General features: G+C 41.9%; 1 protein-coding gene across 1 annotated transcript in view; it reads left to right on the forward strand.

The window, feature by feature from the left end:
- The window catches only part of LOC111138809 (apoptosis and caspase activation inhibitor), a 150,893-nt gene extending 124,510 nt beyond the window's left edge, over positions 1-26,383 (forward strand). Inside the window, exons 5-8 of the mRNA XM_022490715.1 lie at positions 17,719-17,789; positions 22,581-22,676; positions 24,744-25,098; positions 25,887-26,383. Coding sequence (XP_022346423.1) covers positions 17,719-17,789; positions 22,581-22,676; positions 24,744-25,098; positions 25,887-26,002 — 638 coding nt within the window. The 3' untranslated portion in view covers positions 26,003-26,383. The remainder of the gene's footprint in view (positions 1-17,718; positions 17,790-22,580; positions 22,677-24,743; positions 25,099-25,886) is intronic.
- The last annotated feature ends 115 nt before the right edge of the window (positions 26,384-26,498 follow it).

A 26,498-nucleotide genomic window follows, 5' to 3' on the forward strand; every position in this document is an offset into this window, starting at 1 on the left:
ATTTATTTATTTGACAGAGAGATCACAAGTAGGGAGAGAGGCAGGCAGAGAGAGAGAGGAGGAAGCAGGCTCCCTGCCGAGCAGAGAGCCCGATGCGGGGCTCGATCCCAGGACTCTGAGATCATGACCTGAGCCGAAGGTAGCGGCTTAACCCACTGAGCCAGCCAGGCGCCCCATGTGATTGTTTTAACATCAAACTCTGAAAAATACTTTTTAAAAAAAAGATTATAGTTAGTTATTTGACACACATACACAGAGTATAAGCAGGGGAGCAGCAGAGGGAGAGGGAGAAGCAGGCTGCTTGCTGAGCAAGGAGCCTGATGTGGGGCTTGATTTCAGGACCCCAGGATCATGACCTGAGCCAAAGGCAGACAGTTCATCAACTGACCCACCCAGGGCCCATGAAAAGTACTCTAAAGGCTTTAGAATAATGTCAGTCCTTTCTATAGTCCTTGTAATTTAGGCTCAACATTTGATGATTGGCAATAGATGATTGGTTTTTAGAGGTAGTTAATTAATCAGGTAGAATTTCTAACGTTAATTTTTTTTGTTTGCTCATTCAACATTGTAGTAAAAATTTATTATAGTAGAAAGCAAATGTGAGCTTTCAGTCAGTCAGTCACAATACTTGGCAATCACCTTTTCAGTTTCATTTAACTCCTGTGGTCCTATGGCGAATTATCTTCCCCAAATTGGTTCAGGGAGCTCAGCCTGCATTCTAGATGAATTAAGTGACATTTTTGGGAGAGCCTTGGCATGATGAATATTTTGGGGGCACAGAATATGGGTGGAGTAGCATCATAACTTCTATTTACTATTTGGTGAATAGATTTACAATAAATATCACTAAGCATTTGCTAGCTGCCAGTGACTATGTTAAAACACTGTATGTGCACAGCTTGTTTACACCTTACAACCCTGTGAAGCTAGTAACTATTATTCTCCCCATTTGACAAAAAGGAAGTGGAGGCATAGAAAGTTCAAGCCACTTTCTTAAAGACCAACAGCCTCTAAATAGTGGGGCCAGGATTCAAACACAGATAGTCTGACTTCAGAGCCTGATCATTTAACTACAAGCACAGTGTGTTATACTTAGATTTACCAAAATAAATCTCCCAAATTAAAACCCCCAGTTTTGTTCCAGTGGCTCACTGTACTTATTTCCTCATTCTCTCTCTCTCTCTGGGGATCTGACCTGGTGTATCCTCCAGGCTGTCTAGTTACCTTTACCCTTGTCACCAGGGTGGGCATCATATGATCATTGGATCTGACATTCTTGAGCCAGATAGAGTTTTCTACATGTAACCAGTTAGCTGGTGCTAGCTAATTGCTAGATAATGAAAGCACTTTCCCGGGCTGTCTGCTCTGACCCCTGGGGAGTCTTGCTTGGGCACTGGGTGGTAGGAGCGGTTGAGAGCGAGCTCTGGGCTTTGGTTCATTATCTTGGGTCTTACTATGATCATGTGGCTTTTTGTGCCACACACCTGTTGCGTTTCACAGCCCTTGAGAAGTGGGGCTGCTCTGAGAACTTTAGAAAATCTAAATGGGAGTGCTCTCCCTTTACTTGATGACCCTCTGCCATTTTATTCTGGAATCCATTTCCTCCACGTAGGTGATAAGTGTATCGTTTGGTGTAGTTCATGATTATTTGTTGCCTTTTTTTAAAAAAAGATTATTTATGGGCGCCTGGGTGGCTCAGTGGGTTAAGCCTCTGCCTTCAGCTCAGGTCATGATCTCAGGGTCCTGGGATCGAGTCCCGCATCGGGCTCTCTGCTCAGCGGAGAACCTGCTTCCTCCTCTCTCTCTCTCTCTGCCTGCCTTTCTGCCTCCTTGTGATCTCTCTCTCTCTGAAATAAATAAATAAAATCTTTAAAAAATAAATAAATAAAAAGATTATTTATTTATTTATTTGACAGACAAGTAGGCAGAGAGGCAGGCAGAAAGAGAAGAGGAGGCAGGCTCCCCGCTGAGCAGAGAGCCCTATGCGAGGCTTGATTCCAGGCTTGATCCCAGGACCCTGGGATCATGACCTGAGCTGAAGGCAGAGACTTTAACCCACTGAGCCACCCAGGTGCCCCTGATTATTCGTTGCTTAAGTGTCACACTATGAAGCCGATCTTTTATGGTCTTTGTGCCTTTAGGGGATCAGAGCCCCAGCAACCAAACCAAGAAGAGGGAAAAATTAACCATGTATTATACAGGTTATCAAAAAAATTTTAAAGTTTCAAAAAACAATATAAACTATATAATCCAAACTTTCTCTAGAGACCTTGAAAGACTACATCTATAAATAGGATTATCAGCTTTTAAATGTCACATATAACTGTTTAAAAAAAATCTACTTCTCATTTGGCAGCGGGATGGACCGCTTCCAAAAGAAACCAAAGGAAAGCAATGCCAGCATTTATTACATTTGAACAGCTTTAAATATGTAATGGGCTTAGAAACATTGACATTTCAAATAGCTATTTTTTTCTCATTCACCACTAGAAAAGAGAAAATCTTAACATCTTCTCCTGAGAAGGGGTGATAAAAATTGAAATTTTATTTTGTAACAAAATACCACCTCACAATTCAATTACAATTCTGACATAAAGACCATTTTAACAATATATTATATATATACGACATATATATATATAACGATATAATATAACAATATTACGTCTTCACAGTGATAGGTATAAAAAAATGAGCCTAATATATATCATTCACTAAAATTTAACTTGAGAACACAAGTACAGTTCACTGGACATGGGCTTGTGGGGCCACAGAAGAGAGTTTAGGTTCTCTTCCCATAGTGCTGGATGCCCAGCATTAGTGAGAGGAAAGACTTTGCCATAGTCATCAGAGGAAATGAAAGGACCAAGGCTGTAGACTTTGGGTTGATGTTTATACTGGGGTGGGGACCCACGTGTGGTAGATGCATGAACCCTTTCTTTTCCTTCAGCATGTGAACTCTGCAGGGACAAGGGTCATTCCATAAGCCCACAAAGCAGCCAGCCCAGGGCATTGTAATTCCCCCTTTAGAAATCTCTAATTATGCGCTGCTTTTTGAAATTTCCTAGAACAGAATTCTGGATTTACCTTGGGCATAAATCTGCTTCTCTGTATTCCATCTCAAAATCACAGAGATGGGAAAGTGGCATGGAAAGTGACTTCTTTTACTTGCTACTCTTTTTCCTTAGAGAACAAAATGGGTTCAAATTTGGACATAAGTAGGGATGCCTGGGCGGCTCAGTTGGTTAAACATCTGCCTTTAGCTCAGGTCATGATCCCAGGATCCTGCAATGGAACCCTGGGTCAGGCTCCCTGCTCAATGGGGAGCCTGCCTCTCCCTTCTCCCTCTGCCCCTCCCCACCACTTGTTCTATCTCTCCCTCTCAAAAAATAAATAAAATCTTTAAAAAAACAAAACAAAACTGGATACAAGTATACAATCATTTCATTCAGTGATCGTGATCTAACCTGTTCTCATCTGAGTAAAATTTGTCAGTTAACATCTTGGATTTTATATGATGTAATTTTTGATGACAGTACAGGTTGTACATTATCAGTCATTAAAAAAAACTTTCTTCTGGGGACGCCTGGGTGGCTCAGTTGGTTGGACGACTGCCTTCGGCTCAGGTCATGATCCCGGAGTCCCGGGATCGAGTCCCGCATCGGGCTCCCAGCTCCACGGTGAGTCTGCTTCTCCCTCTGACCTTCTCCTCGCTCATGCTCTCTCTCACTGTCTCTCTCTCAAATAAATAAATAAAATCTTTAAAAAAAAAAAAAACTTTCTTCTGTTATAACTTACTTATTTTAATTTCACTACCAAATTATGTTACTGATGAGCAATTTTAGGATCTGCTCATTTCCTAAAAATTTCAGGCAAAAAGTAGGTCTGGGATACTTTCCTCCTGTCCAGATAACCAGAAAAGCCAACATTACACATTTATCCAAAATTGGATTCTGTCCTTTTAAATTTCAACTGATTTTTCTGGGGCCCTGAGTGGCTCAGTCAATTAAACATCTGCCTTCAGGTCAAGTCATGATCCTGGCGTCCTGGGATTGAGCCCATGCATCCTGCTCCCTGCTTAGTGGGAAATCTTCTTATCCCTCTCCCTCTGCCCTCCCCACCAACCTGGCTCTGCTCTCTCTCAAATAAATAAATAAAATAGTTAAAAATTTTAAATAAATTTCAATTAAGTTCCTGATGTTAAAAAGCCCTGCATCAGGCCCCTGCTCAATGGGGAGTCTGCTTACCCCTCTCCATCTGCCCCTCCCCTGCTCTGCACACACATGCACACTCTAAAATTACTAAAATCTTTAAAAAAATTTTAAATAAATTTCAACTTTCTGATGTTAAAAGCATCCTTCCAAATAAATGGATTTCAATCTAGTCAAGCCTCTAGTTCTAACTACCAATTTATAGGAAATATAAGGAATAAAAGAACAAATTAGATAACATGAGAGTACAAATCAGTAAACTCCAGGAAGTTTAAAAAAAAACACAACAAAACCTGACAGGTCAAATGATCTGATTTCTTCAACAAATAAATTATGAATGCTAAAGATCTTTAAGAGACATTGTGGGGAATTTATTTAGATTATGATTTGAATACACTGGTACATCAACTATAAAAGATAATCTTGCTGTTTCCCCCCTGTTCCACACCACCAGAGAAACCCAACCATTTTATGGAGATATTTAAACATTATCTGCATATTTGATAGTATTAATTTATTGTTTAATTACTGCCATTTTACATATGGCAATGCTATTATTATTAACAAGAGACCTTATACTTTTGAGGTATATACAAAGAAAGAAAAAGGCATGTTATCTGGCTAATACCAGGAAAACTCCAGAGGGGGCTAAATTTGCATATGTGAGTGTTTAAAATAAATTAGGCCCTTAACTTGCTGAATTCTCCCCAGTGGCATCTCCTGGAAACACAGTAAACATGAAACGGAACAAAGCTGTTTACTTATGTCAAAATGATGGCCAAAATTTATCAGTATGGAATCTGGCAAACAGATTCCATTGGTACCTTCCTTGCTTGGCCAAAGTTTCTCATATAGTTATAGTAAAAAAATGTAGAAGATAATTCTTCCTTTAAGAAAGCAAAAACAAAAAAAAAATTAAAAAAAAAAAAAAAAAGAAAGCAAAAACATACCCAATGTTTATTACCCTCATTCTCCTAAAACATGAGAGAGATACTGATGATTTAGAGATACTCTTCTGATTGTTCACTTGTATAAATTCTACCCTGAGCTTTGAAACTTTGAAAAACTTTTGCTACTTTTGTTAATACCTATGAAAAGCAAAATGTTTGAGTATACAGTACAACACAGACTGTCCTCAGACCGGAAATACTGGAGAGTCAGCATCCAAACCACAGATGTTTCTTTATAGATAACCTCCTGATGTTCCTACCGTTTAACAATAGATTCTGAAAAGCCTTAAGTCAAACTTTTGGAAATTCAGTCACATTTTAAGTATGTCAGGGGATCTCAGTACAGGTTTCCCCTGCTATCTGAACATGGACTGTTCCTATGAAAGATCTCTCAAGCCAAAATGACTTAAAGTGAAGAGTATCTCTGCTTTCTTGAGGTTTGCTTTATGCCATTTCACTTCTTTGAATGACCTACATTTGTACCTGTTTTCCTTAACTGAAAGAAATCAGAAGAGAATTTTTGCCTTTACAAAAAAAAAAAAGCGGTTGCCATACTAACCTAGGTCTTTTGCAAATGTGCAGTGGCATAGTGTGAACTTTTGGGAAGTGGAGAATACTTGTATTTATGTGAGCTCATGAATCCTTTGCTATAATCCATAAATTATTCAACTTAGTAAGTTACCGTGTCTTATGACATCAGATTTTTAAAGATTTTATTTATTTGAGAGGGTACAGAGAAAGAGCATTAGCATGGGGCAGTCTGGGGGGTGGGTGGGAGCAGACGGAGAGGGAGTGGTAGACTCCCCACTGAGCAGGGAGCCCAATGCGGGGCTCGATCCTAGGACCCTAGGATCATGACCTGAGCCCAAGGCAGATGCTTAACTGACTGAGCCACCCAGGGGCCCCCAGATTTTTTTTTTTTTTTTTTAGCTCAACACTCTGTCGTCTTGATGTAGAATGAAAACTTTAAAAAATCCAAGTATACTGTAAGATAGCTGTAAATAATGAGAATCAACATCCTCACTACCAACAGCCTTAAAACAGATCTACCAAATACAAGACAACTTGTGGCTTTCCAATAAAAGCAGTATGTATCATTTATACAAATAACATGAGGGCCCAAAAAGTGCCCATCAAGACGTGTTCAGTAATAGCAAACATTAAGTCTTCCGAATGTAGTGTTTGCATATTTCTGCTTTGTTGTGCTGCATTTAAGTGTTGAATGCTCCTAAACTATCATCAAAATACATATGAATGGGGGTGGCTGGGTCGCTCAGTTGGTGAAGCATCCGACTCTCGGCATCCTGGGTTCAAGCCCTGGGTCAGGCTCCACGCTCAGTGTGGAGTCTGCTTGAGGTTCTCTCCATCTCCTTCTGTCCCTCCCCACACTCACACATGCGCTCTCTCTCTCTCTCTCAAATAAATAAATAAATCTGTAAAAAAAGAAAATAAATACTAACATTTCCGTGAAGAAAAAAACAGTCATGAAAAGGAAAGCAAAATAAAATGGCAGGCCTGGAAGTGCCGGAAGTTACACGTGGTCCGAACATAGGCCAAGGTTCATATTTAGGGATTACTTCCAGAAAGGTGCTGTTCAAAATAACTGTGGCCTTAAATAGCTCAAGTCTGGGAGGCAGGGTTCATTACAGTGCCAGCTACCAGAGTTAGAATCTGTGGGCAACTGAGTTAGAACAGAGAACCAAGAGGCTGAACAAACCTAGAATGGATTCACTGTTACTCGGTGAAGGGTATACTTTTGTAGTTTTGTTTTGTTTTGCTTAGAATTATTATTTTTATGATTACTTCACCCCTGGTTCATTCTATCTCTGTTTCTTCTCCTTCTGTCACTGACTGTTTGAAGTTCTGTCACTCTTAAGATTGGAGATTTGGGGTATTAATTAGAAACAAGGGGCACATTCATAGGTATGGGGATTTGTCTGTGTTCATACATTTTGTAAAGGCCCCACAGAATTTTTCTCTGAGCTAATTACTAGTCAGGGTAGCTTCTCCAATTCCTCAACTTCATGTTTGGGTTCCAGGTTCTCAAGAATGGCTTGGAAAGATGCCCTGTAGCCATGGCAGTGTTAATTAGAATGAGCTATTACCCTGTGTGGACAGAGAGAACTTTTGTACCATCTACCCTCTGTGTTTGGAAGGTGACAGTTTGGCCCTGCTATTTCTAAAAATAATTTTTATTCTTTTGTGTTGTCACAATCTGTAAAAAGTTTAAGGCTATCCATCACTTGAGAGTCAGTGTGTGTTTGCATACTCATGTAAAATGTGTTTTACAGGTAAGTAGGACTAATTGAGTTCCACTAAGCCTGGTTATTATTGTGGAATACAGTGTTGAGCAGTGGAACTTGCTAATTGGTTGAAAATGTTGAGTCACATGAAGAATATGACCCAACTTCTCTTCAGTCACGTCTTGCCTCTTCACCGCTCACCACACATCAGCCATACTGGCCTGCCTTCTGCTCTTTGAATGACCAAACTCCATTCCGTCTTGAGGCCTCTGCTTGTGTTGTTTCTCTGGGGACATGTTGCCCTACAAGACTCATTCTAGATGTTCCCCAAAACCAGAATTAAGAAAGTTTAAAAAAGAAAACCAAGAGGAAGATGAAGTGAAAACTAACATTCACAGGTTCTGTGTTGCCTGCATGAATTCACCTCAGTAAAAGTGGTTGGCTCCAGATTTTTTCTCTTGAGCTTGGGTATTACTAGTGCTTGCAAGAGCTGCTTAGTTGGAGATTTTTATGGAGAATATGGCATTTATGAGAAATGAATTCTGTTAGGAAAATCCTTATGTAAGAGGCTCTATAGAATTTTATGAATGAGAGTAGAAGCTGGAAGGAGAGCTGTCAGCAGTTAAAGGTATGAATTTAGATTTTATACAGAGATATGAATTAGTTCCAGAGAGATGGCGTGAGAAAGCAAACTACACAGTAAAACAGCTGTAAATAATGGGAATCAACACCCTCATTACCGACAGCCTCACTGAACTGAGGAGCAGTGAGAAAATCATCAGACAAGTCAAAGGTCAGACCTTTTAACTCTTACCTTATGGGACTCTGGAATACATTTAACAGGTAAACAACAAATTGAAAGCAACCTCTTATTCTTGATAGAAAGGGGTTCAGACATTTTCTCCAGCAAACCCCATAATAGCCTCTGAGGGGATGCGTTGGGCCTTCTGTTTCATTGGGGGATGATGGCAGTGTTTGGGGATAATTATTTAACATTAACCTTGATGGAGAACTTTTAATTGCAAGAAGAAAACTTGGGCAGATTAAGGTAGAAAATACCAGGTTTGAGAGACATTTGTAATAATAAGGTAGATTGACTTTCAAAAAAATAAAGTCTTCATTGTAGACAAGAAAATGAAATAATGTGCAATGGATGACAGGCCTTGAAATTGAGGCAAAGTCTGGCCCTGCCATGAGACCACATTACTGAGTTTCAAAGTGATCTTTCAAAGGAGAATATCATTGTTCTAGTGGGATTGTGCATCTCTCTGTATTACTGTACTAGTGTGGGTGTGTGCACATGTGTGTGTCAATCTGAGCATCATTCTACAGATGTCAGGGTGTTTTCTAGATCGTGACAGTTTGGCATTGGTCTAGCTTTCCTGCCTCATCTCTTCCCTCTGGAAGTGAATTATGTGTCATTGTGAGATTGCTGATGGCGTTAGAGGACAGTCTACTCAGGTATTAGACCTGGAAACTTTGGTGGTTTGTGTGACGGTTTTCACCAGCGTTTGGATGTCAGGCTACAAATAAAATACAAATAAGCTGTTAGGTGAACTCTTTTTTTTTTTTTTTTAATTCATTTATTTATTTGATAGAGAAATCACAAGTGGGCAGAGAGGCAGGCAAGGGCGGAGGGGAAGCAGGCTCCCTGCTGAGCAGAGAGCCCGATGCTGGGATCTATCCCAGGACCCTGGGGTCATGATCTGAGCCGAAGGCAGAGACTTAACCCACTGAGCCACCCAGGCACCCGAACTGACTCTTTTTTAAGTAAGTCAACACCATGAGCATACCACAGATGTATATACGCACAAAACAAGAAAGGGAGAGAGCAAACCCTTCTAAAGGTTTGGGGAGGGAATTTAAATTTCCTTTAAATTTTATGTTTTTCTGTTTCTTGTAGTCCCCTCTTGATTTGTTCAACTTGGAATCTGAGAGCAAGGACAACAGGGAGTGTGTCTTATCTCTTTATAGTATTAGCACTCGGTAGTGTTGGGCACATAGTTGTGCTGAAAAATGTATGAAAGAATGAAAAAAAAATCACTAAATAAATGAATTGTTACTCTTGAAGTTATTGTTTAACTTCACATACATATGCCCACTTTCCCTGAGAAAGGTCGTAGACAGTAAGTATGTATTTATTAACAGTATTTGTTTTGAAAAGTTCTTGCATTATGCTGGAAACTAGAAATTTATCCCACACTTGCCTCGCCTCCTCTCAGGATTGGAGAAACAAACTGAAAGGCAGGTATTTTCTAAAGTTAATTTTAACTACAATTAGAGAAGTTTGGATATTACACATATTGCATTGAAACGATTGGAGACAACTTACACCTCAGTGAGCACAATCACTACACTAGAAACTGACCCTTTATTAACTAACTACCCCTTCAGCAGAACCTTCTGGTAATTTGTCAGGGAGAGTACCGTTGACCTTTGAGCAACTCAGGGTTAGGAGTGCCAACCCCCACTCAGTTGACGGTCCCTGTGTAACTTTCCATTTCCCCCCAAGTTAAACTACTAATAGGTTACTGTTGACTGGAAACCTTACTGATGACATAAACTGGTGATTAATACATATTTTGTATGTTCTGTGTATTATATACTGTATACTAATAGTACAGTAAGCTAGAGAAAAGAAAATATTAAAATCCTAAGAGAAAATACAGTTATGGTATTATATTTATCGAAAACAATCTGTATGTAAGTGAACCTGTACAGTTCAAAACCATGTTTTTCGGGGTTCAACAGTCCTTGCTTCCCCACCCCATATTCTCTTTCCTTTCAGACCCCTGATTCTTGTCTAGGCACATGGCCACCTGGGAGGAAATTAATTATACCACATTCCTTGTAGCTTGATAAAGCAAAATGATACTGTTATGGGCCAAAGAGAAATAAGTGGAAAAGTTCTGTGGTGGTTTCTGGAAAAACGTAGCAGAAAGAGGATGCATGCCTTTTGCCCCTTCAAGTCTTCTTCCATCTTGCTGTCTGGGATTTTGCTTTGGTCATCACCCTGAAGCATGACAAGAAGGGTCTTCATAGGAATGGCAGAGCAATGAGCTGGAAAGAGCCCCCAGACCAGCTTTGACCCCCCAAGTCTCAACTTCATTTGGTTGATGGAGATATAATCTCTTCTCTTGTTTAAGCCATAAATTCTCAGGTCTTCATTACACGCAGCCAGACCTGATCATAACGGGCACACTATTTTACTACAGATCAGTTCTAAAATCTCATGATTCCATGGTCTACCTGAGGATTGGTCTTTCTATTCTCTTGTTTATTTTGCCGTGTCTAATCATTTACTCTCATCATGGAATTCTGTGTCAGGGCCTCGATGTTGGCATTGTTTCAGAAAATAATTGATCTGAGCGGTTTTACTAGATAGTCTACAGTGGTACAGGGTTAACAGAATTTTCACCACCCATCTGGGGGGAAAGCAGCTAGATTCTAAATTCTAGAACGGCAGCATCATCCTTGTCTCATAAAGCGTAGAACCCTCTTGTGGTACTTGAGTGTATTTGGCTTTTCCTTCAACACAACCCATGCAGATGGGGAAGCCACATTTTAGGGGCATTGGAAAGATAGGCACATCTTATTATGTAGTGCTCAATGTGGATATTTGATGCTCAGGGGCTTTTGGGGCCCCACATCTGGTGAGAAAGCTAATTATAGATCACTGTTGAGCAGGAGGAGAGATTTTTCTCATCTCTTGTTCTTTTGGCTCAACCTGACTTTTTTATTAATCACTGTAGTGGCTTGTATAACCTTCCTCCCAAAGACAAAGTGTTGGCTGTTGCTTTGTTTTAGGGTAAATATCAAAGTGCTTGATATCAACATCTAGAAATGTTCATCCATGGAAGCTAGAAATTGGGTAACAAAGATTCTTTATGTCAGCTGAACTACGGGTTGTCTTTGGTTTGATCTGTGTCAGCCTATGGACCTAGGATCCACCTTGACCTTCCAAATATGTCCTCTCTCATAGATGAGAACAGAGAAATTCAGGGAGAAAAAAAGGTACATTTCATTTTCTATAGCAGCTGTTGTGGTGATTGTTGGGACATACTCTCTTTCTATGAAGATTGTGAACTTGTCAGCCTATGAAGTTCATTTGTGATTTCCCAGAGACATGTGTCCTGGTTGAGGGCATATTCTAAGTGCTGTGGGACAAATAAAGAAGAGCCAGGAAAATTGAGCTTAAAATGAAGTATTCATCCAGAACTAGTGATCCACTCCTCTTGCTTTCTAGAGTTGGTTTCTTGGAAGGACACACCACAGAGGTCTGGGCCAGTTTTTAAGAGAAAAAGCTCCAAATACCTAGGACAGATGTCACTGATGGGAATTGCCACTACTGAATTATTAGAAGGAGTGTTATTAGGCTTGGGCACATTTTCTATCTCTTACACTCACTCTTCATGTACACCTGATGCGTATTGTTCACTCTTTTGCTGGTGGGCTAGAGGGGTAAGCTTCAAATTCAAAGCTATGTTACCTAGGAGTAGATGGTAAGTTTTTGAAAGCATATTGGTACTGTAGAATCCTAACAAGTGTAGTGTTAGATTCCAGGACCTGCGTGAGGCCAATCTGAGGAGTCAGGCAGAGTGAGAATCCTAGGTATTACAAATACAGTGACAGAGTTGGTGCGTCACCTTTATTTCTCCAACGCCTTCATTAACAGAGTACTTAGAGTTCTATAAAACTCAGTTGTTGTTGTTGTTTTTTAAGAAGCCATATACTAGTTATTCAAAGGAATCCCTGAAGTAATTGCTTTCCTAAAATGAAGAATTCTTTGAGTTTGGACTTTCATGTCTTCAAACATGTCAGTGTATTAAACATTAGTATATCAGGTGTCATCAATATTTGTTATTTGTTTTTGTCTTAGGGAACTCAGATAGCCAAGAAGCCTAGTGGAAATAACTTCATTAATTGCAGGTATAATAATAAATGATAGGAGCCAAGAGGTCTTGGTGTCCAGCCATTCACTGGCCATGTGGCCTTGGTCAGGCCACTGAGTCTCTCTAGACCCAAGAGTCTCTATGTTCTATCAGGTGAGGGTTAGAATACCTCCGGTTCCAGCCTATGAGATCTATGCATGTTTTGTCTTAAATGCACTCTGAGAAGGTCCTTGCCCTCAAGAAATTTCAGCTTTTTTTCTGGATTTCCTTACTTCTTTTTGGCTTGGCTCCAAAAGTAATATGCACTTGTTGTTTATGAAGGATAATTCAACTAGAAAATGTATTATGCAGAAAGGAAGTCTCCTTCAATCCCACCCTCTGAGAGAGAATCATTCTTAAAATAGGTATATAATGATCTTGGTTTATTTCTATGCATATATTAGTATTCTTGTGACAGATACACACATATATGTATGTGTATATATAGTATATGTATTTATGTGTATGCATATATCTATATATCTTATTTATACTGCACTAAAACTTGGTATTCCCAACATGTAACAGTTGAGATAATCTTTCCATGTCAGTATGTCTAAAGCTACCTTATTTTTTTAATTGAGATATAATTGACATATAACACCATATTAATTTCAAGTGTACAACATAATGACTCAATATTTGTAAATATTGTAAAACGATCCCCACAAGTCTACTTAACATCTGTTATCATACATAGTTACACATTTTTTTTCTTGTGATGAGAACTTTTAAGATCTCTTAGCAACTTTGAATTGTGCAATATGGTATTAGAAATTATAGTCACCATGCTGTACATTACATAAGCTACCTTATTTCTAAATGCCTCATAGAACGTCACTGATTGAATATTGGAGGCATACTAAGTATACATTTTGGCCAAATGGTCAAGTGTTTAGTCATATTTAGCTGAAACTAAAAGTAACTATCAGTCATAGACTGGATGTCTGGAATACAAAAAAATTTTTTAAATTTCAATAGAACTTGACATTTTTTAACAAAAGCTTTTAGTAGTCAGCTTTAATTTTGACAGCATATAGGCCTTTTCCTTTCACCCCCCCCTGCCTGCTGTTAGATTGATCCTGTGCTCGCTATACTCTACTACAGAGTCTGGTACTGCTGATAGTAAGCTGTCCCTTGACAATTAATCTTGCCCTTTCCAATAATAACTAGGTAAAGACTAGGTTAAGAATAGGTAAAGATCTTTCTCCTCATTAACCACTGGCCTTGGAGATTTGCGTGATGATCATGAGTTTGACTGAAGGAATCCCAGAAATGGAAGCATTGGGTGCTGCTTGAAACATCCTTTCTAAATATTTTCAGAAGCATGCTGAAGATTGCTGCCAATGCATATATCTAACTTTCTAACATTTTTACTGCCTCACACAATTAGTCGATTGAAAAAAATTCTCTCACTACTTTTGGGTCTAGAACTGTGGCAGCCATGTCATTGACTTTCAAGATGTAACAGAAATTGTTTCAGTTCTACTTGTGTCTTCACTTTCATTCGTGCACACCAACTTCAGCATTGTTTCTGGAATAGAAGGATAGGAGACTTTTTATAGGTAAGAAAAATGTGAATGCTCGAAGTCTTACCAGCTTTGTTTAAATGTGCCTCCCCTTATTTAGCAAATTTTAGTGGATAAATTACATTCTTAATAAGCAATCATTGGATTTAGCTGGTCTGCTATTTTGGTATGCTTATCTGCAAAGTAGACTATCCTGGGATTTTTGTTGATGTTGCTGTTCATACGGCCTGTATAGCAGGAACTAGCTCTTCCTCCATCTTGTTTGAGGGTATCGTGTGAGTATACAGGGCAGTTCCACAACGTCTTGTAACTCATGAAATTAGTCTTTGAAGAAGGAAGAAAGTACAGTACTCCTTTTATGGTTTCTCGTTCTGTTTGTTACACTGCCCCATAATTACCTTGTGAACACAGAGCTGGTGAGTGTGACTCCTAAGACACCCTTCCCATGTTTGTTCCATTGTCTACCACAGTCGGCAGTCACTGTTCCCTGGTTTCCATTCTGTACTTCTTCATGTGGACTCACCATGTTTGTGTGAGAGACTGGGAGCTCTTGAGCGAGAGAGTAAAGCAGGAGCAGGATTGCATGCACTGTTAATGTACTGTGCTGTTGTATTTAAAGGAGGTCTGCATGTTCAGATGTCTGACACACAGGATAGAGGAGGAGCACCATTGTTTTTGTGCATGTTTCAGTATAATTCAGGAAGAATTCTGATAACTTGTTTCGCAGAAGCACTCTTGATGCCAGGACTCATCATTTGGACAAGTCTGAATACTCTTTCATCTTCAGTAAAGGATTAGAGACATTGGCATTCTGTAGCCGTCTAAAATTTTAGCAAGCTTATTTTTCCAAGTTAGCCTCTATATGATTTATTTATTAGAATTTTAAAACTGTATTTTGAAGTTTGGTTACTGTAAACAAAATGTGTTTTCGGTATCTCATTTTCCTCAATCATTTTCTTCTTTGTATTATGTATATATTTTGTATGAATCAAAGAGAAGTTCATGGATGTCATTGTGATTTTAGAGATTTTCCTATTCTTGAAATTTTTACATTGCTCAATTACAAAAGCCATGTCTGATAACTCTACTATCTTAATCTCTGTGGATCTTTTTATAGTTTTTTTTTTCCTCTCCTTAGTTTTCTGTTACCTTGGTCTCATCTCCTGATGATTTTTAATGAATTTTAGACACTGGTTATAAAAAATAGTAGAGATAATTTTAGGCTAGATAATGTCCTTTCCCTCCAAAAAGGGTATACTTTTGCTTCTCATTGGCAGAATCAGAGGTTAAAATGATTTACAGCTTTGCCTCAGGCTGTGTGGGGGCTGGCTTTGTCCTACTTGGTCCCCACTTCGAAGGTGGAGTCAAAAGGGGTCCCACCTGAAAGCCTCGATTTTCCACAACTCTTCCTCATCCTTGGGCCCTGACCAGCAATTTTTGTCTGCTCTGTGCCGTAAAACTAGCAGAGGCTTCTGTATCTTCACAACCTCCTCAGTTCTTACTTTGTGCTCAGATTTTCAGTTTCTCAATAGTGCCTTTGGGAATGAACAAATGCCCCGGAGGGAAAAAGCAGTTTTAAATATTGTTTTAAATATTGTTAGCATCTCTTCTTTCTGGGACCTTTCTCACTCGTGTTCTCACCTGGTAACTCTTTTCAGCCTAGTGTCCCTAAGTTGTTCCTCAGGAAGAGGATTGGTTGGCAACAAGCTATTTAGCCATTGTTGGAATCTTACCTATATTTGAAAGTGAATATTCAAATATTAAAAATAAATACATGTAGCATTACTGTTAATCTTGTGCTGATTATATATTATAGTGGCCTATGCAGTCATAGCACCATTTATAATCTAGAAGTTCAGGAATGCCATGGGGCGCCTGTGTGTCTCAATAGGATAAGCATCCAGCTCTTGATCTCAACTCAGATCTTGTTCTCAGGGTCATGAGTTCAAGTCCTGTATTGGGGCCAAAAGAAAGTTCAGGGATGCTAAAAATAACACTGAATAAGGTATTCAGGTATTTGGCCAAGTTTTAAAAATCTACCAGATTGATTTCTAATTTATTCATTTATTACTTATTTCGTATATAGATATTAGCAAATGGTATTTCTTATTTTCAGTCCTTTTCCTCTTTTTCTATTGGGTGGTTTTATTCTGGTTGATTTGCAGAAGCTTTTTGTACTTAGGAGATATTAACCCTTTGCTTATTAGTGGTATAAATGTTTATCACCAGCAAATATGGTTTGTATGACTGCTACATTTTAGGATTTATTGAGTTTTTTTCTATGGCCTTTTTATAGCTCTTTTAAAAAACAAATATTGTGGGGCATCTAGGAGGCACAGATTGTTAAGTTTCTGCCTTTGGCTCAGGTCATGATCCCACTGTCCTGGCATCGAACCCCGCATCGGGCTCCCTGGAGGGGAGCCTGCTTTTCCCGCTCCCTCTGCCTGCTGCTCTCCCTGCTTGTGCTCTCTTGCTCTGTCAAATAAATAAATAAAATCCAAAAAAAAAAAAAAAAAGGAAAAATGAATATTGCACAGATATTTATAAAGAAATATTATAAAGAAATACAGTTATAATCACGATACATACTTGCACATATATACTTCTGTATTCCGTGCACATATAAGGCCTTATTAATCAGATCCTTTATGTCATAATTTTTGAGGGATCAAATTGATTCACCAATGACTAAGAGTGTTAATTTTACCCCTTTTCCTGATAGTACTGTTCTTGGTCCCTTTCACCTTGAATTTGATCTTGCCAAATGTTCATATTGTGATCCATGTGTTTTGGAAATGAGGGGGGTGGTATAGATTCTAATTTTATCTTTGTCTCTTGAAATTTGAATTCTTCACTTCTTTGTCCCTCTCTTAATTTAGAAGAATGGATTCTATGGTTAAATCCCCTGAGAGATATCACAAAGGAGGAAGCGTCCCTGAACCGAGTCTTGGAGCATAACTACAATAAGAAATGGGTAGACGAGTGTGGGTCTTCCGGACAAGCGGGAAGGACTGAGAAAGAGGAGAGGCTAGGATGGAATAGGAAGTATGTTTGGAATGTGATAGGAGGCTGGCTCAGGCAGAAGGTCGGAAGAAATAGGAATTAAACTGGGGTTATTGAGGTTGGGACCACATTTGGGGAATCCTGAAGCTAGGCAGAGAAATAATTCTTTATCAATTAGGTGTTCTTAAGACAAATAACCAAGTAAGTATGCATTTACTAAATGAGCATTGGGTCGAAGCTTGCTGTCCAGGGTCGTCTTTCATGATTGTTTATGCTGATCTTACAGGTTCGTTTTCCTTTATTCCAAGAGCTCAGAACAGTGTACCTAATCTCATGCATATTCTTTGAGTTTTATTTTACATTTGACATTCTAACCAGGCGACTTTAGGGGTGATGTTTGAGGTTGATAATCTCACTTCAAAGAGATAGTTTAAGCCTGTTCTAATGTGGGTCAGCCTAGACCTTCTTTCCTTCTGTTCTTCTGCCTTTTCAGCTGTGCCCACTGCCCACATCATAAATATCTGTTTCCTTGCATACACTAAGCAGATGAGATGAAAATGTACTAAATATGAGTAGATGGCCATGTCTACAAGCCTCTTGAGTCATCTCTCTAGAAGCATGTAGATGGTGGCTTACAGAGAATTGTGTGAAGCCAACAGAATTTTCAGGTGCCCACCAGGCCCAGATTGCTGTGTAAAGAAGTGGAAGCCAGGAACTTCTATTAAATGCTACCACTGAATTTGGGGCTTTGCTCCTCAGAAATGGCACTTTTATTCCCAAGCAGAAATTTAGAGAACTGAGTGTTTTTCTTTGGCTTTTGTGTAAAAATATATATTTTTTTCTATACCTAGGGGACTCCTTCTCACAGTTCCGGTTTGTTGAAGAGAAAGAGTGGGATGGTGAAGCTTCATGTCCAAAACAGGTAAGATGGTTTGTCTTGACTGTGGATTGGCTCTTCTCAAGGCTGAAGACAAATGCCTTTATGTTACTGTTGAGATAAAGTCTTGGGGTAGAAAAGAGTAGTGATTCATGTACAGTTTAGTCTCAGTCACCTCAATTGTTAAGACCATTTTCAGGAGCTTAAATTATACAGGTCTTTGGAGCTAGAATTCACCTGTGTAACTGGCCACCTATGTGAATTACTCATAGTGTATAGTCATGATTTTGAGTGGACTACTTTGCCATTTGGCCTGCCTTCCTTTTTCCTTTCTGTGAAGAGTTTCCCTTAGGGTTGAAAATTAGTTTTCCCCCCTCACACTGTTTTTGGTATTAGGTGAAAAAAATCCTTAATTTTATACCTTTAAATAACTCTTCCTCTATAGTTAAGAGAATAAAGCGATAAAGTAAGAATACCACAGAAGTCTTTCAGTGACGCCATAAAGCCCAGCTACCTCATTTGCTTTGTGTTCATGCTATATTTTTTCCCCAAGGGGTTTCGATTATTTTCCAACTGTGATTTGACGGATTCTTTCCATAGGAGAGATGACAGGTATTCTAACCTTTTTAAAAAGCACTGAGAATCAGTGATGGCTTGTCATCTGCTCCCCAGCTCCACAGCTAGCACTTGCTGACTCATACAATAATCTGACAATCTGTCCACAGTTTCAGACACGTGACCGAGTAGCAGACCTGAAGCCCAAAGGTAGGGCGTCCTCTTCCCCATTCTGCTACCCGCTCAGTACACACACCATAAGTGGTTCCTTTTCTCTCTGGGGTGGTCTTCTATGTACTCATTTGGGATGGACATTGGCTTACCATACAGACCAAGGGGGTGGGAAATTACTTGTGAAATGACTATGTCACTTTGCTTAGAGTGTGTATTACAACATGGAAAAAATGGGGCATTAAAAATACTTGTCTTTCTTCAGTCTGTGTGGTCATATGCCTGAAGTACAGTTTAGAATTCTAAGACAAATTGCAAGCAAACAGAAGTCATCAAGGAATACAGCAAAAGCCAGACAACTCACATTTCAACTCCTTTTGAACCACATTGACTATTAGAGAATATTTCAGTTATCCTGAGAGTTTCAGATAGTTCTAAAGTTCTTCACGCATCAGAATACGGAGAACTTATTTACTAGGTATTTTATTAGTTGGAACTTACTCAAAGGTGAATAAGACAGAGACTGTGCTTGTTCATTGCCCTTAGCATGGTCACTGACATATAGTAGGTGACCAGTAAATATTTACATAATAAATGAAAAAGAGTGTGACATAAAATAAGTGGTGTCATAAATGAATTAAGATACTACTGTGGGGGCCACTTTGGGCTGGAAGGGATTGAGATCAGTACCACGGGAAAGACAGAGAGTCTGAATGGGCCTTGGTGGGTCAGTGTGATGCTGGAGGTCCTGTTAAGTGAAGAGAGCTGAAAGACCAGGCATGCTCGGAGTCAGGATATAGTTGGAGTGCAGTGTTCCCAGAGAAGGAGGCTTCAGGGGTAAGTCTGGGCTGGATAATACCAGCAGTCTGATCTTCTTCTAGGGGGATGTTTAGCATGTGGGTGAGAGCATAGATCTTGGAGAGACAAGCCTGACTGTGAATCTGAGTTCTGTGACTTGGGTGAACTTCTTTCCTTTTCTTGTGTTCTCATCTGTAAAATAGAACTAATAATAAGATATAAAGATATAACTTGGGGTTATAATGAGGATTACATTAAATAATAAATAAAAGCTCTTTTATGCAGTTCCTGACACATATGAAACACTCAGAAGTAGCTCTTATTCCTACTCTTATTTTTTCATTAAAGTTTTGTTTGGACAGAAAATGGAAATGGCTAGATTTGACCTGAGCAGTACTGGGAAAGAGGGATTGAAGAGGGAAGAGGCAGGAGGCAGGGAAACCAGTTAGGAGGATATGATTTTGGGTGAACACGAAGGGATGAGGGCCTGGGAGCATGGGGAAGTGGGAGTGGAGGATGGTTCATTGATAGATGGATTTCAGCAGAGGACGAACTAGACTGTGTCACATGTGAGACATGCGGACAAGAAAGGTGTGTGGTGGCGCAAAGCTTTCTAGCTTGATGATTAGGTGGGTGGTGATGCCATTGATGGGCTACAGAGAGGGCAAGTTTACTCTGAATATTTTGAGTTGATGTGTGGGTAGGACCCATCCAAAACTAAAATTCATCACTTGCCCATCAAAACCTGTTCATGTCCCACTTAACTCCTCATTAGGTTCTGGTTTTGCTTACTTGAGAGACAGAAAGGTGATAAAAATTTTGGAAGGTATAATGGTCTGATCAAAGGCTATTTTTTCTTCAGCTGCACAGTGCACTTTCTAGCAGGTTCTTTGTCTGACACAGACACTGAGACTCAGAGTCTAGTAAGTAGTAAGTTTCCTGGACAGAGGGGATAGGTTTTCACTACCCACAGTTCTGTGCACACTGACCTCAGAGAATGGGGTGGGACTTTGTTCTAACAGTCAAGGCTGGCTTCCCACAGCTGGCGTGAGTATGCAGGGGGAAGGCATCGGGGTCAGGCTGTGAGCTCCAACTGTGAGTGACCGTCAGAGTTGGCCTGGTGGATATGGGGACTAGCCTCTCCAGGCAAAAAACAAAATAACCTCTCCGTTATTTTAAGACACAGCAAAAAGCTAATTTGTGGTTGTTATTCCAATGAAGCCTATTTTTAAATTCACACTTTACTATTACAAGCATTTCACCTCCACTCCTTTTATGTTAGATCTTAGCTTTAGCCCTTTGTGGGAAAGACTGGTGCTGAGAAAAGGAGTCCTCTTCCAAAGTGGCATTTGGTGGCAGGTTCTAGGCTCCAGGACTCCTGCACCTCCCCTGCTGGTTTGAAGTGTCTCTACAGCATCGTGGAGGCTGTGCAGTGTCTGCAGGGCCTTGGTTGGTGGGTGGGAATTAGAAAGGTGGGGGAAAGAGACCTTCCAGGAGCAGACACCGCTAGATGTCCATCATCTGGCACGTGGCTCAGAAGCACAGCGTGGCCAGTCCCTTTTTATTTGACACAGAGAGAGAAAGAGCACGCACAAGTAGGCAGAGCGGCAGGCAGAGGGAGAGGGAGAAGCAGGCTTCCTGCCAAGCAGAGAGCCTGGTAGGGACCTCGATCCCAGGACCCTGGGATCACGATCTGAGCTGAAGGCAGACACTTAACCAACTGAACCCCACCCCCGGCACCCCTACTTTTCATTGTTGTGGCTATACCATGTAGTCATGTTGCACATGGTGCTAAAGAGGGCAGAGGAAGCGTGGCCACTTTTAGCCAGACCCCCTGTATGCCTCCACGGTTCTCCTGTCTGGGGCGCTAAGAGAGCAGCCGGTGAATGGTTGGCACGCATGGCAGGGGTGAAGTTCCTGCTCTTTCATCGGCTGAAAGGCGGGGGTCTGCTTGTATGCAGCTCTGTGGGCGTTGGGGAGGGTGAGATTTCCAGTGTGTGATGTGACGACATACCCATGGGTTAAGCATTTGGGATCACACTTTCTACCAGCTGGAGAGAGTTTCTCCAAACTTGAAAATGAAGACTTGGCCACACTGGTCTGACCACAGCCCTTAAGGTGCTAATAAGTGCAGGGCTGAGGAAAGGCCTGGAATGCACACTGAATTTCCGGTTTTCTTGTCAGGGCTTTACCAGCCTCTATCCTGCTCCCTAAATACACTGTGTGTTTTAGAAGGGAGTTCCTTTTTAACAGAACCAGGGCCTATCTGGTGCTGCCAACATGGCGTAGCTAAGAGCCAGCCATCTTGGGACTGTTTCTGAAGGGCAGGTGAACAGCCACACCATCTCTTGCAGCCCGTGCGAGGACACAGCAGTGGCTGCTGTGGGCATCAGGGGTTACAGTGGGTCTGGATGAGGGTCAGGCTCTTCTTGAGCTCACCGTCCCCACCCACAGTGAACGCATTACCCAGGATGTCCCAGACACCGCTGCGGTGGAATCCAGACCGACTAGGTGGGCCCTGACTTCTCTTCTAACTTGAAGCCAGGGACGGTGCAGTGAGCTGTTTCCAGCTGGGCCTGGGAGGCTCTGGTAGACGAGGTGGTTAGCAGTATCTGCCTCTTTGGGTTATTTGTTCTCTTGGGTGGCCTGGGCCCCAGAAAGTAGCCATCAGACTGTTGTCAAGCCATGAAATAATCGGGAATGTTTCCTCAGCTACTGTCAATTTGGGAGGTCATGGCCAGGATAGGTCTCGACTTCCATGAACGGGAGAGGAGTCAAGGGAAGCTTTCGGTGTTGTCCCCACAGAGCGGTGCTAGCTAGCGGGCAAGTCTGCCTCCTGCTTTCTGGTTAGAACAGAAGCCTATACCACAGGCTCCTTCGGCTGAGCCGATCAGCCCCGTCTCCCTGCTTAGAAGGCTCTCCTCTCCTCTCCTCTCCTGAAGGCTGGCTGTCTGAATTAGAGGGAGGGGTCCACTTTGATCCCCTTAAATGCTTATTTTTCAATTTGCCTGTAATTCTAGAAGCATCTGTAGTTTCCAGGTTATTGTGCAGTCTCAGGGTGAGGGTTATCACTGCCCTGTTCCTGCTCTCACAGTGTGAACTGTCGCTCCAGAACATGGCTTCGGTTTTGCTCATCTTAACGCCATGATAGAAAATAGCAACCATATCAAGTGGGACCTATGATAGGACTTACTCTCCACTGAATGTAATGTCAGTGGATGGTTTATTTCCTTCCGTGATCATCTGCTCTTTTATCTCTGAATGGTCCTTTGTACTGGTCACCTGACAATGCATATAATTTTTTGTTAATAGAATTCAGCATTTTATGTGGACTGTGAGTCACTGGTTCGAGCCCTTCAAGAGCTGCCTCTCTCACTCCGACTCAATGTTGCTGCCGAATTGGTCCAGGTAAAAACCCCAACAGCATCTGCCTGCGGGTGCGGGTTAGAGCACATGAAGAAGAGTGAAAACTGTCACTGTGCAGGATGGTTCACAACACCTCTTCCTTCCCCAAAGCTGAGGCTTTTGTGTCAGGGTAGCATTTTTCAGAGTTTTAAGGGGGAAATGAAATAATTTTTAGTCTTTTTTTTTTTTTACATTTTACATGTGAAACGTTTTGAAGGATTGAATGAAATGTGAAAGAATGAAGTCTGGCTGTTTTTTTGCTCAAAAATTGATGTGCCAGGCTCTGCGTTAGCACTAAGTAGTCAGTGGTGATCAGACATTGTTCTTGATCTCCCAGAGCTTAATCTATTGGGAAATAGGAGTATTGATCAAGTTCTCCAATTGTGGCAAGTCCCATGAAGGAGTGTACTGCTCTGTGAGAATCTATAATAATGAACCTGATCTATTCTGGTGTGATTAGGAATGGCTTTCCTGAAGGACTGTCAGATGAGCCGAGATCCAGAGTATAAAAGCACATGAATGAGAATTTAGAGAAGAGTGACCCAATCAGCTCTGCCTTAACACTACTGCTCATGATGATGATACGCAGGACCATTCTGGCTGCAGAATGGAGTTGGCAGAATGTGTGTTGGCAAATGTACACAGGCGTGTACACACCAGTGGAGAGTGGGTCAGGGCGAGCAAACTAGGAGGCTGCTGCTGCAGGCCTGGGTGATGGTGTAGGTAGGACTGGGATGGAGATGGCAGAGAATTGGACTTGACCAAGATGTACTTCAAAAGGAAAATAAGCAGGGCTTGGGAAATACTGGAAATGGAGAGCGGCAAGTAAAGTATTGTTCTCGGCCTTGCAGCTTGTGCAAGTCAGCGATGGGGGTATCAGGAAAGGAAAGGTTTGGACGTGATGGGTCTGTGCCTCTGAGATATCGAAGTGGAAGTAGGAGTTGGATAGATGAGAAGGAAGGGCTAGAAGCATAAATGTAGGAGACCTCAGTGTAAGATAGCAACTGATGAATGAGCAGAGAGGGGGAGGCCCAACAGACCATATGACAGGCACCTCACAATGTAGTTGTGGCTCGATTGCATTTTTAAAAAAGTAAAACCCTGAGCCGTACTAATTGTAAAGAGAATCCCGGCAACTGAAGCGGTCAGCTTCGTTCTGCAACTGAATGTGTCACACATTTGAGCAGCCACATGAATTGGTTACCTACCCAGCTCTTGTTTCTGTGGCCCTGACTGACCCCCCGGTTTACGGCAGCAAGCAGAATTCAGGGCTGGGCTTAATGGCAGGGCAGGGAAGTAGAGAGGATGGCATTTGTCTCTGATTGAGTCACCACGGAGCTCCATGCATGTTTGGGCTGTTTGGGGTTTTATTAGTGATGGGGAGAGCGCTGCTGTCCCCGCTGGGTGGCCAGGACACGTGCGGCTGGGGTGCATTCCCCGCAGAATGGGGCTGGGTTAGCCCAGTACAGCACAATGAAGGTGAGGGGGCCTCAGGGAGAAAACTGAGGATGTCCTGTCAATGGTAGGCCTGAGAACAAAAGTACAGATCAATTTTAGTAACTTTGAAAACCTGGCTAGTTTTAACCCACCTCCTTCCCCTTATTTTACTCAAATGTTACTACGGGTCATTCTAGACGACTTTATTATCAGTGCATTTAAGTACAGTGAATGATCTGATTTGCTAATTACTTCTGGGTGCCTTTTACAGATGTTTATCTCCTCACAGATGTACACCTGTGTACATTCAAATAGACCTGGGGTACTGCCAGTTCCCACGGCAGTTACAGAAAGACATGCTCTTGTGGTGTCTACTCTGCCGTTGTGCAGAGAGGCGGGGGTGGGCAGAGGGGGAGGCACAGCCCTGTGGTGTTTCAGTGAGGTCTCCCCCATTTACCCCAGCTCAATAAGGAAGGGTTCTAGGGCAGGGCCTGAACTGGGGACCCTTTGTGACCTTCCTCTCTGAACTGAATTTCCTCTTCCACCAAGTTTGGCTTCTGTCGTTCTTGTTTCTGTGTAAGCCAATAGGGCAGGACTCAGATTTTTACCTGCATTATATTGCTTCTCTTTCAGACCACCCTTCCTTTAGAGCTTCCTCAGGTGAAACCAAAGAGAGATGATGAAGGCAAGGGACTGGGGATGCAGTTAAAAGGGCCCTTGGGACCCAGAGGAAAGGGCTCCACCTCCGAGCTGAAATCTGCTGGCTGCCCCATGTACCTGGGTAAAGATGGCCCTAGCCCGGCTCCCTCCACGGGACCTCAGAAACCCACCGCCCCCCTGCAGGCGGCAGCAGACCACTTGGAGGAAGAATTAGATCTGCTGCTTAGTTTAGATGCACCTGTAAGAGAGGGAGAGAACACTGCAGCAGTCCAGACCGTGCAGGCCCAAGAATCTGAGAAAGATGGGGAGGTGGCCCAAGAAGAACAAGGTATGGCTTTCATTTTATTCCTTATCCATCTTCTCACCTTTTGTGCCAACAGCCCCACTGGCATCCCGTCCCTACCCCTCTCCAGCAGCGTCTGCCATTGATCTGGTGTTGTCTGCCGACATCTATTTCTGGGCTCACATCGCCGCTTCCCCCTGAGCTGACCTTTCTGACATTCCTCACTCAATACAGCAGGCTCGCAGGGTGCTCCCTGCCCGACTGCGATATTAAACCCAGGGTGGCAGATGGACCCGGCGCCGGAGAGAGGCGTGCAGATCCTCGTTGCCCTCAGCTGTGCTGCAGCAGACCTTTTAATCGACTGTCTGAGCAGGACCGTTAACCAGCTCTCCAGACTTGTGGCTTGCTATTTCCGTCTTACTTTTGTACAAAAGAGCACTTCGCCCTTTGTGCGTGCTCTGTGAGACCTGGGCCAGCTGCTATGGAGAGGCCAAGGCGGACGTGTGCCCCGTCCACACCTGCATTTGAGAACCTGTAAGGACTTTCCAGGAGTGCTACAATAGTAAAAAGAAAACTAATCTGTTGGTCTTTTTAGAAAACTTAGTGAACTGGGACATTCAACTTCAGAATAAACAGAGGAGCAAGTCTCCCCCCCCCCCAATTATTAATTTGTTTAGCTATTACTGTATCTTCTTGAAGAGTTGAAGCCGTAATAGAATGTTTCCTGTTATGTAATCAGAGCTGAATTCCATCATGGAACAAACCCCAAGGAAGCCTTAACCCTCAGTTCTGGGACTAATGTGAAGTCGCTAACGCTGCTTTTATCTCCCCAGGTCCTGCCGAGCTATCTGTGATGGGAGAAAAGAACGTGCAGTCTGAGCAACCAAATACATCGAAAACTGTTACCGAGGAGGAGCTTGAAGACTGGTTGGACAGCATGATTTCCTAACCTAAAAGGAAAAGAAAAAAGAAAAAAGAAAACGAAGAAAAAAAAAAAAAAAAGTGCCTGACGCAAATTTTGGTTGCCTTGTCAGTAAGGGTGGGCCCCCGGCTGTCCTTCCAGAACAGCTGCTTGCTGAGCCAGTGTGTTCCATCACGCTTGCCGCAGGGAACGCCTACCTCTATGTTCCACGGCATCCGGGACTACCCATCTACGAGGCTCGCTGCATCCGCTCCCTGGCTTAGCAATCTCCCAGAGTCCTTGAGGGCAGGGGATGTTACGGCTCTTGTTTCCAGCCTCCTTCCTTTCAGTGTTTACAGGAGAGCAGGTGCTGCTGATAGATAGCAACAAGGCATGCATTTGGCCAAAATAAATGAACTCTGCTCTACAGCATTCCTTTCTTTCTTGGGGGTGGGGGGGGTAAGGCTCTTTGTCCCATGCCCCTTTTCCAGTAATTACAGGACGGCCGTGGAATCATCCAGAAGAGGTACATCACCAGAGGCCG

Source organism: Enhydra lutris, unplaced genomic scaffold (genome assembly GCF_002288905.1).
Source record: "Enhydra lutris kenyoni isolate GAN:26980312 unplaced genomic scaffold, ASM228890v2 scaffoldscaffold4, whole genome shotgun sequence".
Lineage (NCBI taxonomy): Eukaryota > Metazoa > Chordata > Mammalia > Carnivora > Mustelidae > Enhydra > Enhydra lutris.